This window comes from Bos indicus, chromosome 1, assembly GCF_029378745.1.
Source record: "Bos indicus isolate NIAB-ARS_2022 breed Sahiwal x Tharparkar chromosome 1, NIAB-ARS_B.indTharparkar_mat_pri_1.0, whole genome shotgun sequence".
In the NCBI taxonomy this organism is placed as follows: domain Eukaryota; kingdom Metazoa; phylum Chordata; class Mammalia; order Artiodactyla; family Bovidae; genus Bos; species Bos indicus.
The window spans coordinates 156,984,174-156,999,215 of record NC_091760.1 but is presented as its reverse complement, the minus strand read 5'-3'; the positions used below and the strand labels follow the sequence as shown (position 1 = coordinate 156,999,215).

General features: G+C 40.9%; 1 protein-coding gene across 2 annotated transcripts in view; it reads right to left on the bottom strand.

Annotated features, from left to right (window-relative positions):
- KCNH8 (potassium voltage-gated channel subfamily H member 8) overlaps positions 1-15,042 on the bottom strand; it is a 492,644-nt gene that overhangs the window by 154,690 nt on the left and 322,912 nt on the right. For both annotated transcript variants that reach the window (XM_070797270.1, XM_070797274.1), the window contains exons 6-7: positions 11,442-11,599; positions 6,535-6,742 (exon numbers count right to left, since the gene is read on the bottom strand). In XM_070797270.1, coding sequence (XP_070653371.1) covers positions 6,535-6,742; positions 11,442-11,599 — 366 coding nt within the window. The remainder of the gene's footprint in view (positions 1-6,534; positions 6,743-11,441; positions 11,600-15,042) is intronic.

Here is a 15,042-nt window from a genome sequence, read left to right as displayed (position 1 = left end):
TAAAGATGTTATTGTATAAGACTTTTTTTTTTTTTTTGAGTGGGGGCTGTCTAAAATCCTATGAGAAGGCGGTCCTCTCCACTGTGTATAGTAATAGAGAGACAGAGGGCCCCACTTCTAACCACGAAAGTGTAAGGTCGCTGGTGGGGGTCCCCCCTCACCTGGCAGTGCGTGGCTAAGCATCTGATAGAAGCTCGGCCAATCAGATTCTGCTTTCAGGGACTCTGAATCCCAGATGAACAGAAGGTCAGGACTCTTGCTCATGGCACCTACAAAGGCAGGCAAACATCCGGGCCATCTTTGCAAAATGTCAGCAGCCGAGCCTCCTGCACTGGGGCATCTGGGGCTGCCTTGGCTCATATTCTTCTCCCAAGTCTTATTCTCCATCTTTCTGTTTCTGAGTCTGCATGTCCTACTAACGAATTCCTTTTCTATCTCTGCTTGCAATCAAGAATCATCACTAATACAGAAATGTCACCTCTTCACTGGATTCAATTTTTTAAATTAACTTTTTATTGGAGTATTGTTGATTTCTAATGTTGCATCAGTTCCTAAGTGAATCAGTTATACGGGCTTCCCAGGTGGCACTCGCGGTAAAGAACCTGCCTGTCAATGCAGGAGACATAAGAGACTCGGGTTCTATTCCTGGGTCAGGCCCTCCAGTATTCTTGGACTATTCAGTATTTCAGAATCCCAAGGACGGGGAGCCTGGCTGGCTGCGGTCCCTAGGGTCGCGAAGAGTCGGACACCCTGGTGACTAAACAGTAACACAAGGAGTGAGGGGGCCAGGCTCTTGTCTCCTGATTGTCACTTAGTAATGAAATGACTGTGAATGTTGATTCGTTCAAAAACTCTTTTTACACATTTCCATACACCAGGAATCGTAACCACAGTAAGGAAGCAGGGGTGGGCACAGTTGACAAAAGCCCCTTCCATGAAAGAGTTTGTGAACCTGGAGCTGAATTTCTCACCATGAAGTCGAAGAGCTGGACTATGGTCCTTCTCAGTGAGAGGGTAACAGGCAGGAAGGCCAGGGGTCTCCAAACGGAGGAAATAGGCTGCAAGTGTCAGACATTTTTATCTCTCTTAAGCGGCAAGAGGAAACAAACTAGGGATATTTTTTCCTTCTCTATATAAATTTAAAAGGAGGTTTCTCTTAAAATACTGTGTTGCCATAATGACACCTGGTTTCACCTGAAGTTAACTATTCTTAAACCTTTAGATAACAAATGCATTTTTCTTATGGAAATGTTTGTCCACTGACCTGGAGCCAGACATCCTGGAATGTGAAGTCAAGTGGGCCTTAGAAAGCATCACTACAAACAAAGCTAGTAGAGGTGATGGAATTCCAGTTGAGCTATTTCAAATCCTGGAAGATGATGCTGTGAAAGTGCTGCACTCAATATGCCAGCAAATTTGGAAAACTCAACAGTGGCCACAGGACTGGAAAAGGGCAGTTTTCATTCCAATCCCAAAGAAAGACGATCTCAAAGAATGTTCAAATTACCACACAATTGCACTCATCTCACACTCTAGTAAAGTAATGCTCAAAATTCTCTAAGCCAGGCTTCAGTAATACATGAACCATGAACTTCCAGATGTTCAAGCTGGTTTGAGAAAAGGCAGAGGAACCAGAGACCAAATTGCCAACATCCACTGGATCATGGAAAAAGCTAGAGAGTTCCAGAAAAGAATCTATTTCTGCTTTATTGACTATGCCAAAGCCTTTGACTGTGTGGATCACAATAAACTGCGGAAAATTCTGAAAGAGATGGGAATACCAGACCACCTGACCTGCCTCCTGAGAAACTGATATGCAGATCAGGAAGCAACAGTTAGAACTGGACATGGAACAACAGACTGGTTCCAAATAGGAAAAGGAGTACCTCAAGGCTGCATACTGTCACCCTGCTTATTTAACTTATATGCAGAGTACATCATGAGAAACACTGGGCTGGAAGAAGCACAAGCTGGAATCAAGATTGCCGGGAGAAATATCAATAACCTCAGATATGCAGATGACACCACCCTTATGGCAGAAAGTGAAGAGGAACTCAAAAGCCTCTTGATGCAAGTGAAAGAGGAGAGTGAAAAAGTTGGCTTAAAGCTCAACATTCAGAAAACGAAGATCATGGCATCTGGTCCCATCACATCATGGCAAATAGATGGGGAAACAGTGGAAGCAGTGTCAGACTTTATTTTTTTGGGCTCCAAAATCACTGCAGATGGTGACTGCAGCCATGAAATTAAAAGATGCTTACTCCTTGGAAGAAAAGTTATGACCAACCTAGATAGCATATTCAAAAGCAGAGACATTACTTTGCCAACAAAGGTCCATCTAGTTAAGGCTATGGTTTTTCCTGTGGTCATGTATGGATGTGAGAGTTGGACTGTGAAGAAGGCTGAGCATCAAAGAATTGATGCTTTTGAACTGTGGTATTGGAGAAGACTCTTCAGAGTCCCTTGGATTGCAAGGAGATCCAACCAGTCCTTTCTAATGGAGATCAGTCCTGGGTGTTCTTTGGTAGGAATGATGCTAAAGCTGAAACTCCAATACTTTGGCCACGTCATGTGAAGAGTTGACTCATTGGAAAAGACTCTGATGCTGGGAGGGATTGGGGGCAGGAGGAGAAGGGGATGACAGAGGGTGAGATGGCTGGATGGCATCACTGACTTGATGGACGTGAGTCTGAGTGAACTCCGGGAGTTGGTGATGGACAGGGAGGCCTGGCGTGCTGCAATTCATGGGGTTGCAAAGAGTCGGACACGACTGAGCGACTGAACTGAACTGAACTGGTGCTAATGTAGTATGCATTTACCCCAGACTCTGTCTTCAAGTCAGCCACCTAATGGCTCAGAATCTACTTGACAAACCCGGATGTTATACTCAGATATTGTTCCCCTAATCTATGTTAATGAAATTATTTGTATGGTAATCTTCCCTTCTACAAGATTCAAGTTAATCATTTTATGGCACAGGATGAACCATTTGGTGCCAAGATTATCCCAAAATGCATCTTATGGGTGAGGGGTCTGGTGCCATTCTGAGTTTTAAGACATTCCTTTCTTTCATTAACAGACTGCTAGTGACTATATAACATCCAGCTGAAGACTAGCAGGGGGTACTCTTTCTGCCCCCTTCTGATGTCTATGTCAGAAGCTTTCTCTATCTCCTTTATACTTTAATAAAACTTTATTACACAAAAGCTCTGAGCGATCAAGCCTCGTCTCTGGCCCCGGATTGAATTCTTCTCCTCCAGGGGCCAAGAATCCCAGTGTCTTTTAGTTCAACAACAACTTTTCACCAGCCTAAAATTTCACTAAACAATAAGCCAAATCTCAAATTCCTTAAAATATGGTATAGGAACACATAAAAATATGAAGTAACACAGAACACCAGGCAAATCAGCTTATAACTTGCCTCTGATAGAACTGAGCTTAGGAGTATTAATTCTTCCTTACAAAAACAGATATACTATAAAGAAGGGACATTATAAAATGTTTTTTAAAGGTTAGCTTCAGTTTGGTCTGATGCAAAATATTGGAACTCTTTCAGGAAGCATGCCTGTCAAGGACAAAAGGGAAAAAATTATTTCAAGGAAATTAACAGTGATGAGAAAGGAAGTTCCATTTTCTTCCTTGGGAAGATGAATCTGTTCTCTACATCTGATATTAGTCAAAACATAAAGAACAATGTGTTCTCTAATCAAGTTTTATGTGTGTGTTGAATTTTCTGATTCATGGTAATTGGATCAGAAAAGGTAAAGCATATTATTAGTGGACAAATTACACAGTAAAAACTACATTAGCCTAGACTCTCAGCTGCTTCATTATAAAATTAGGTAGGAGAGGTCATAATTATTTAATTTGTGTCCAAATCTCAGCTGGAAAATGTTCCAAAGGAACAAACGATCCAAGTAATTTTAGGAGAAGGGAAAGTCCTTGTAGCCAAGCTTATAAAACCCAATATTGACAGACATAATTAACATACTACCTTCCTGACCACATCTCAAGAGGTGTTTGGACGGGAAATCTAATTCTCTACAGATAAATGCTCTGTTATTTTTTAAATCGTAACTTAGAGAAATGTATCATTTCCTTGACCTGCTGTCATCAGAAGTCGCCCTTCCTGACACATCCCTCAAAGTTGTTGACATTGGATGGTTGCTTCTGGGGTTAATATGGGCGCTGAACTATAATAGGAAATAGATATATTAAGTACACAAAACTGAATTTGTTCTTCCATTAAAGTCATAAATCGTGGAACCTGAAATAGCCTTTCAAGTTATTAGCGTGTTTTCTCATGTTATAGATGAAGAAACAGGCCCAGGCAGGTGAACAAAATCACGACAAAGCTCGCGGTTGATGGATGCTGGAGTCGTGATGAAAGGAGAGACCCACTGCCCTCAGCCCAGGGTTTTCCCATCGCTGCATTTTGCCAACACTCTCTTTATGAACTGACTTTCAGCTTATAAGGCCCCATCATGACACTGAGCCATAATACCCTGACCAAGAGTAGGTGTGGTAGGGGGCAATGCAGAAGCAGTTCAAGGGGGTGGCTCCTTTTTTCTTGGAAAATAAATATTTCTGCATATTTGTTGGAAGAAAAACATTAAGCTGATTAGTCAGTCTGCAGCAGGACTGGTATATTGGAAATGAAACACAAAGTTTTCCTCCTACAGCTGAATTTGAGAGTGTGCATAAGCTGAATTTCCTTGTCTGGAGACTCTCAGACTAGACTAACCTTGCGAATTAATATGAGTGCATAGGTGAGGGAAATTAGGTCAGGTCCAAAAGGCAATCAGGTAACTGATCACAAATCAGAATTAATATGGATTCACAACAAAGGCAGAGATTTAGTGCTGTAATTCACTGGACAACATTAGGACCACGCTAGAGTCTGTGATGAAGAAGCATTCTGGACAAACTTATAAAGAAGGAAACAATATTGAAGGACAGGAAACGTTTTAATCCAAGTACAACCCAGACTTTGATCCTTTTAGTCAAATCTTCTTTCGCCATCTCTCTGTCCCCCTCTTTTTCTCCCTCTCTCTCTTCCAGCTCATATTCTCTTTATGTAGAATTTTTAGCCTCCATTGTATGACTTTATTGCTCTTTTTTACTTCATTTCTGAGAATGGATGTCTATAGTAAAGTATAGAACAATGTTGTGATAAGGAACATAAGAACATGATTCTGAGATGAAAATTATTGGATGCATCAGTTTCTTTGTGTAGCTCCAGGACAAAACTGAGACGTGTAGGAACATTTTTAAGAACCTAGACAGGAGATTCAGTGCAGAAGGAAATGGCAACCCACTCCAGTGTTCTTGCCTAGAGAATCCCATGGACAGAGCCTGGTGGGCTGCTGTCTATGGGGTCACACAGAGTTGGACACGACTGAAGTGACTTAGCAGCAGCAGCAGCAGACAGGAGATTCACTCCCTTGAACTTGCTCTCTTAAGTTCTCCAGCTCATTCTCCAAAGATGCCCTCTGAAGGCTTTGCATATGCCCTGTGGTGAAGACTGGCACTTATGAGAGTCCACTCAGGGATAGTCTAAATGCTCTCTGCCACTAAGTGCTCATACAAGAACTTAGAGCTTTTTTTTTTTCCTTGGGAATCTCTTGCAGCTTTATCTCTGTGCAAAGATCTGAGCTTCTTTCAAAAGTCCAAGATTGATTTTTGGAGAAGATAAATGAAGGATTTTCTAGCTAGCCAAGGAACAGATTTTCTGATTAAATGTCAGATTAGGAAGAAAAAATACCCTACATAAGGTACTGTGACAATTCTCTAAAAAGAAAGACTGTGAGAAGGACACAGATATTTTAAAATAGAGGGTTATAGCCTTCCGAATTTTCATTTTCTATAAAGTCCTTGTGGTTGATATAAGTTTAAAAATATGCACATGTGCAGAACATTTCAGATTCATTTATGCAGAATTATGTAACACTTGGAACAACTCCCTTAAATTCCCATGGATTATGGGGACATAAAATTTTACAAATTATATTTGTAAATATCCCGTCTTCTTTATCATTGCAAGTTCTCAAAGTATACTAAATATGGACAGTATGATAGTGTTCTTTCTCTTTTTTAAAAAAAGGAGAAAATAGTAAAATTTTTCTATTATTAACTTGCCATTTCAGATACAAATGATCATTTTCTTATGATTTAAAAATATTGTAGTTACTGGCCAGGTTTACTGTTACTAGCCCTCCACCAGATTTTTCAAGATAATATCACGCCTGACTTCAGATCTAAACATTTCTATGCACATGCTGGTCATTTTTAAAAGTTCACCATTGAGACCTTAACCCATTGTTCTTTGAGAAAAACGCAAGGCTGTTCAGAAAACTCACTCAAAAGCGATCACTTGTATCATGGTCCCTCTCCACACATCTCCCCAAAATGAGACTAACTCACAGTCAGAATACACATGTCAATATTTATAGGCTTATCTTTCACCTTCCACAAATTCTAGACAGGCTTCCTTTTCACTTAAAAATGGAAAACGTGACAAAAGCAAGGCCTTACCCACTTCCCACTTCAGAAGGCTGTTGTCTTCCCTCTCCATTTTTCCAATGACGTACCAGATGCACGCCATCCAGTGCGCCAGCAGGGCAAACATGGACATGAGCAGGGTCAGGACGATCGTGCTGTGCTGCGAGTAGCGGTCCAGCTTCTGCAGCAGGCGCAGGAGGCGCAGCAGCCGGACGGTCTTCAGGAGGTGCACCAGGGAGACCTGGAAGGGCGACAGCGCTCAGCCGGCGGCCGCGCGGGGGGCGCAGGGGCCGCGCACGCAGCGCCGAGCGCTCCGCTGGCACCGGTTCTGTCTTTTCTTGACATATGGTACCGGAAGCTGGTAAGATAAAGACTGGGAGGGCCATTTGATGTCTCTGAGTGAGTGCTTAGCTTCCTTAAGGCCCATCCTTCCCCCCTACTTATGGGACTGAACGTAACTTTCTAGAATTCTGATACAGAGCTGAAACTCGGGATGGGACTCGGACTGAAGCTCCTCTCATTCCGCTTCCCCTCCTCATGGAAGGGAGCCGCTTCACCAGAAAACGGTGCAGACTGAAGTCAATCACTGGAGTGGTAACGCGGTAACTTGGGTTTCTCGTTTTTAAATAACGAGACCTAAAGACCTGAGTAAGATCCTCTCACAAATATCAGCAGCGCTGCCTGCCTCACGTGTTTGCTCTCTTCTTGATAACGTTCCTAATAGAGAAAACGTTTGCCCGAAGCACAGACATTCTGAGCTCTCTGCTAAACTAACATGCCTAGGGAACCAAAAGCAAACGGAACAACATTTTGGAAAAATCTCCTAGATTCTGCCTTCGTATGAACTAAAAAAAAAAAAAAATTCTTATAGTTAAGGGGTTATTTTCCTGACTTTAGGGCTCAACTGAAAAATGCCCACCCTGGAGTCCACCAGAAAGGCCAGTGTCTTGACCCAATGCTGTTACTAACTTACACTCTTCTCACACCTTCCGAGAGAAAGGAGAAGTCAGATAATATATTAACTCATGTGCAAACAGAGTTTGACGAATTCCTTGATCTATTCTAATTTGAGGGGTGAACCATAAATGAAGGGCAAGCAGGTGGTTGGTATGATTACACCTGAGAATAATTTTCCTTTATAGGCAGAATCATAAACAAGGCCAGCAACTTTGGAGAGTTTGCCTTTGTAATTATTTGGAGTCGATTGATTTCCAATTTCTTCCTCTTCCAGCCATCTTCCCATATCTCCAAGAAAAACTGTACTTAGAAAAGTGCCTGACACATTTCTGTTAAATGAATGAATGGATAAGTGGTTATGTGAAGATACAAAACACCACAGGCTTCCTGTAACAATAGGTAATCAATAAAAATGCGTTCAGTTGTGATCTTGTGAATTATTCTATATTGGAATATAAAAACATCGGAAGGATGGAAATTCCCGGGAGATCCAGTGGTTTAAGATTCCACTTCTCCACTGTAGGGGGCCCGGGTTCTACCACTGGGCAGGGAATTTAAGATCCCACAAGCAATGAGGTACAGCTTAAAAAAAAAAAAGTCCTAAGGTCATGTAATAGAGGAACTCGCCAGGTGGCTGTGGTCTTTTATCCCATTTTGTCAGCTTTCTAGGTTGAGTTTACTTTCTTCTCCTTCCACCCACTTCTCGTCTCTCTCTTCTCCAGCCGATTACAAGCCAGATGCAGTCTCTGCTTTGCAGTTTAGAGGAATTACTAGGCATGAAGTTATTTAACAGGTAGGTGAATCTGATAGATAGATGACAGTTTTGTACATAAAGTGAAAGCTGGAGCAGAAGTCTCAGATGGGGGATAACCATCTACTATGGACTGAACTGTGTCCCTGCAAATTTCATATCCTAAAACCCTAAGCCTCAGTATGACAGTATTTAGAGATGGGGTCTTTGGGAGGTTTACATGAGGTTTGTTAGGTTTACAGGAAGTCATGACGGTGGGGTCCTCAAGATGGGATTAACGTCTTTGTAGGAAGGGACCAGGGCCCCCTCTCTCTTGCTCCCCACCCCCTCCAGTCTCCTTCCCTCTGCTCCCTGTCTGGGGGCCACAGGAGGACACAGCCTTCTACAAGCCTGAAGGAATTCTCACCAAGAACCAAACTGGCGAACACCTTGATCTGAGACTTCCCAGCTCTCAAGGCTGCAAGAAATAAATTCCCATTGTTGAAGCTGGGCAGTTTATGTTATTTTGCTACAGCTGCCTGAGCAGACGAACACACTGTCTTGAACATAGAGTATGGATGCACGCAAGCTCCCCATTTTCTCTGAAAAGGGATGTTTGAGGGACGAATGTGGAGCTGCCCTTCCACAAGAGCAACAGCCATTTGCAAAATGACATGAAAAGAGATATGAGCCTGGGAGCCCAGGAAGAGGCAGCCCCAGGGATTTTGCTGGCAGTTTAAGAAAATTATATGTATTCCTATTGGAGTCAACTTCCTGCTGTAAAACATGAATCTGGGCTCTTGATGAATGGTGCAAGAAAGAGGCATATTTGATTTAGATGGAAATATATAATCTGAAAAAGAGAAAGGATTCCTCTCATTCTTGGGCTGCTGCTGTAAATTTGTCACTGATGAGAATTACCAGCACCTTGTAGATAGCTACAAGATGATGAGGCACACCTTCATTGAAAACTCCTGTGAATTAGAAGTTTCCCATTACCAGCTGGACATAGCCATCGCCTGGCTATCAACTTAAAGAAAGCAAAAAACTCGTTAACATGTGCTGAGGTCTTTCTAGGTGTGAGACACTTGGCAAGGTATTTTACAGAAAGATTGCCTTTTTAAGGCTGCTCAGAAACCCTGCAGAAATTTTTATGGTTTGGGGCCTATTTTGACATTAATTCCCCCAGGAAGTCACTCAGAGGGTAAGCGACAAAACTTGAATTCATACATTTGCCTTCTTCACTCTATCAGACTTTCTATGACTCGTTCATAATTTTATCTGTCGTGCCTCTTGTGGTGACTTATACATAGTGAGTTTTAATGAATGAATATGTAAGCTGTGCATAAAACGTTTGCCTTCAGCAAGTGTGGACACAGCCAAAACTAAAATCTGTCATGCGTTTTTGATGGCTGTCACCTGTGGAGACGCACTGACTGGACGCGTTTTCCGTCTGGAAAATCAGCACTTTTGTTTACCTGTTTGTTCCTGCTTTTGTTCCGTTAAGTCTGTGTCGTGTAACAGAAGTGTAACTTACAGACTTTCCCGTAACTTATGCTCTCCTGGGAAATAAATATAATATTTTAAACAAGCTTTTCTATTCAAATAGAATATTTGATACTGACTAATTTATTGGGAGGAATAACAAACTTATAAGCCAGTTTGTTAAATGATTATATGCTCAGCCCTCTGAAAAGCAGAAAAAAATATCACTGATAAGAGAGAGTCCTTCCTTCTTTTCTTACTTTCTGACATAGATTTGATCTATAACTTCACCTTTATAAAGAATTCATGCTCTCTATTTCACAAGTGAAAATGAAAAAAGATAGCAAAAGCACAGCAAAAGTGTACAAGCATTTAAAATTCATCAAATTATGAGAATTAGACTTCTTAAATTCTTTACCCACATTAATTTTAGGCAATGAAACTTTTAATCATATCTAAGCATCTTATGTATTTTATATTATATATATTCAATACTTTATATTATATAATATATATTTTTAAGTTTATGTTATTTTTTCAGTACCCAAAGAAAAATGGAATATATAAATTATTAGTAGTATTTAGAAGCAAAGTAGCAAGTTGATTTACAGCAAAGTCTATGAGATACCACTTATTTAACAATTCTCCAGGATAATTTGGAAAAATTTTCTTATAATTTTATGCATTATATATTTCTTTGGGATTTTTTTGGCAGTCTTGCAGAAGCCTTGTTTTAAGTCATTATACTTTCATTACAGTATACTTATCTAGTCAAATTCAGTCTTGAAAAGCACTTTAAAAAGTTCAGATAGCAATTTAGTTTAACACTGATTGATATTATATACTAGATTTCCCCCAGAGCTTTCCTTTCAGTTGAGTTATAAACCTCTTAGCAATGTTGACACTCTCAACTTCCCAACTTAAAAAAAAATATATATATATGGAAAGAAAAAGAAAAGAAAAATACTATTATGCAGGCAATTAACAAATGCACAGATTTGTACTAAATAGTCAGGAGTACCGTTCAGTCTTCATTATGAAGTAAGTAATGACTGTACTTGAAATATTGATCACTTTGTTTAATATTGAAAACTGTTTTTAAATTCTTGATAGAGAATATAATTTCCTTTGGGAAGGCTTGTCAGTGTTTAATTTGCACAGATGCTTGGTAAAGTTTTGCCTGCTAAATTGGTTACTCGAGCAGCAAATTGCATGACTGGTCCAAAAATGCTAATATTCCTTCCTGAAAGTCTGTTTAGCAGGGAGCACTGAGTTAGCAGGAGCACTGAGTTAGCAGGGAGCACTGAATTAGCAGGAGCACTGAGTTAGCAGGGAGCACTGAGTTAGCAGGGAGCACTGAGTTAGCAGGAGCACTGAGTTAGCAGGGAGCACTGAGTTAGCAGGGAGCACTGAGTTAGCAGGAGCACTGAGTTAGCAGGGAGCACTGAGTTAGCGGGAGCACTGAGTTAGCAGGGAGCACTGAGTTAGCCGGGAGCACTGAGTTAGCAGGAGCACTGAGTTAGCAGGGAGCACTGAGTTAGCAGGGAGCACTGAATGCTTTCAAGAGCGTCAGTTATTAAATAGTAAAAGTAGCTATGATTACAAGTGGGCATACTTTCTTTCCTGTAAGAAATCATAAAAACAAATGCTTTAGATGAATAAAGAGAAGTTAACAGATATCAATAAAAATTCAAGAGAATGCTTGATTTCTGCTGGTCATTTTATCATTTAGAGCTTTGCTCCACCCAGCGTGTTTACAAGGACTCACCACTGTGACGTTGAAGGCATACAGGAGGTCAAACGGCAGGGCAGCGATTAGGTCAATGATGAACCAGGTGGTGACGTAGTGGATGCAGATGGATCTCGCTTCAAAGATGACTTGGCCAGACTTGCTGACATAGGTTGTTCGAAAGTTTAAAATAATGTCTGATTGAGAAAAAAAGAATAGAGGGAGAAGTTAGGAGAAAGAGAGGGAGGAGAAGAAAGGACCGGAAGGAAGAGAAGACGGAAGGAAGACAGCCAGGTGGGCGGGAAGGAGGAAGGGAGGAAGGCCATCGTGTTAAATTCAACGAACAGCCACCTCTTAACTTATTTCAGACTGACAACATCCAAAACACTCTTTTTGACAGATCCGGTTCAACTCAAAAAACAAGTATTGGAGAAGGGTGAAGAAAATATTTTTTGAGCACTTCATGCATTCCAGACTTTGGGCCACATGTTAAAATTCAAAATAAATAAATAAGAAGAAGAACAATACGCAACACATACTAAATGAATTCTCCCTGCGTATAGACATTGTCCTAAGACCTTGGTATCGGTTGTTTCCCTTCCTCCCTAGAACACCTCCCAGTAGGCAGTATTAACACAGTAGACAGTGCATAGTAGACAGTATTAAAAAGGCAGAAACCACGTCTCAGTGGGAAAAGTAACTCATCCGTGATCATCCTGGAAACAGCGGCAGGGACAGTTTTGAACACAGGTATACTCTGTAGTCTGTATTCTTTTTTTTCCCAGTAGTACACTATTGTGCATACAAAAGCTTTAGTAATCTCTGTATGGATATGAAATTCATCCCTTCCCTAAAGGTGCTTGTATTCACAAAATATCAGAAATTTCTTGTTTGGATTTCTAGGTTAAATTCCCTATTTCATTTAAGGGGAAGATGCAATCATTTGTCAATCTTTCCTTATGTCACTCTTTTAATATATTGAATTTTTATTTTTATTTTATATTTGTATTTATTTTATACTTGTATTTTACTATTTATCAAACTTTTGATATGATATCCTTGTGAGTGTTGGTCAAAGGACAAATGCATAGCCATGTGCGTCGTCTAGAGCTCAGTCAGGCTGCCTGTGAATAAACTTCTCTGTCTGTCACATCAGATCAGATCAGATCACTCGCTCAGTCATGTCCAACTCTTTGCGACCCCATGAATGGCAGCACGCCAGGCTTCTCTGTCCATCACCAACTCCCGGAGTTCACTGAGACTCACGTCCATCGAGTCAGTGATGCCATCCAGCCATCTCATCCTCTGTCGTCCCCTTCTCCTCTTGCCTCCAATCCCTCCCAGCATCAGAGTCTTTTCCAATGAGTCAACTCTTTGCATGAGGTGGCCATGCAAAGGTGGCCAAAGTACTGGAGTTTGAGCTTTAGCGTCATTCCTTCCAAAGAAATCGCAGGGCTGATCTCCTGCAGAATGGACTGGTTGGATCTCCTTGCAGTCCAAGGCACTCTCAAGAGTCTTCTCCAACACCACAGTTCAAAATCATCAATTCTTCGGCGCTCAGCCTTCTTCACAGTCCAACTCTCACATCCATACATGACCACAGGAAAAACCATAGCCTTGACTAGACAAACCTTTGTTGGCAAAGTAATGTCTCTGCTTTTGAATATGCTATCTAGGTTGGTCATAACTTTCCTTCCAAGGAGTAAGTGTCTTTTAATTTCATGGCTGCAGTCACCATCGGTAGTGATTTTGGAGCCCAGAAACATAAAGTCTGACACTGTTTCCACTGTTTCCCCGTCTATTTCCCATGAAGTGATGGGACTGGATGCCATGATCTTCGTTTTCTGAATGTTGAACTTTAAGCCAACTTTTTCACTCTCCACTTTCACTTTCATCAAGAGGCTTTTGAGTTCCTCTTCACTTTCTGCCATAAGGGTGGTGTCATCTGCATATCTGAGGTTATTGAGATTTCTCCCGGCAATCTTGATTCCAGCTTCTGTTTCTTCCAGTCCAGCGTTTCTCATGATGTACTCTGCATATAAGTTAAATAAACAGGATGACAATATACAGCCTTGACGAACTCCTTTTCCTATTTGGAACCAGTCTGTTGTTCCATGTCCAGTTCTAACTGTTGCTTCCTGACCTGCATGTAGGTTTCTCAAGAGGCAGGTCAGGTGGTCTGGTATTCCCATCTCTTTCAGAATTTTCCACAGTTTGTTGTGATCTATACAGTCAAAGGCTTTGGCATAGTCAATAAAGCAGAAATAGATTCTTTTCTGGAACTCTCTTGCTTTTTCTATGATCCAGCGGATGTTGGCAATTTGATCTCTGGTTCCTCTGCCTTTTCTAAATCCAGCTTGAACATCTGGAAGTTCATGGTTCATGTATTGCTGAAGCCTGGCTTGGAGAATTTTGAGCATTACTTTACTAGCGTGTGAGATGAGTGCAATTGTGTGGTAGTTTGAGCATTCTTTGACATTGCCTTTCTTTGGGATTGGAATGAAAACTGCCCTTTTCCAGTCCTGTGGCCACTGCTGAGTTTTCCAAATTTGCTGGCATATTGAGTGCAGCACTTTCACAGCATCATCTTTCAGGATTTGAAATAGCTCAACTGGAATTCCATCACCTCCACTAGCTTTGTTCGTAGTAATGCTTTCTAAGGCCCACTTGACTTCACATTCCAGGATGTCTGGCTCTAAGTCAGTGATCACACCATCGTGATTATCTGGGTCGTGAAGATCTTTTTTGTACAGTTCTTCTGTGTATTCTTGCCATTTCTTCTTAATATCTTCTGCTTCTGTTACATCCATACCATTTCTGTCCTTTATCAAGCCCATCTTTGCATGAAATGTTCCTTTGGTATCTCGGATTTTCTTAAAGAGATCTCTAGTCTTTCCCATTCTGTTGTTTTCCTCTATTTCTCTGCATTGATCGCTAAAGAAGGCTTTCTTATCTTTCCTTGCTATTCTTTGGAACTCTGCATTCAGATGCTTATATCTTTCCTTTTCTCCTTTGCTTTTCACTTCTCTTCACAGCTATTTGTAAGGCCTCCCCAGACAGCTATTTTGCTTTTTTGCATTTCTTTTCCATGGGGATGGTCTTGATCCCTGTCTCCTGTACAATGTCATGAACCTCATTCCATAATTCATCAGGCACTCTATCTATCAGATCTAGGCCCTTAAATCTATTTCTCACTTCCACTGTATAATCATAAGGGATTTGATTTAGGTCATACCTGAATGGTCTAGTGGTTTTCCCTACTTTCTTCAAGTTAAATCTGAATTTGGCAATAAGGAATTCATGGTCTGAGCCACAGTCAGCTCCTGGTTTTGTTTTTGCTGACTGTATAGAGCTTTTCCATCTTTGGCTGCAAAGAATATAATCAATCTGATTTTGGTGTTGACCATCTGGTGATGTCCATGTATAGAGTCTTCTCTTGTGTTGTTGGAAGAGGGTGTTTGTTATGACCAGTGCATTTTCTTAGTTCCTGGATTAAATATCACTAAAGTATTGGAAAAGTTCATTTTTTCCTTAATTTGCTTTATTTCTCGATTTAATTTTTACTTTACATTGGAGTGTAGTTAATTTAAAATGTGTTAATTTCAGGTCTACAGAAAACGGAATCAGTTGTACATATATA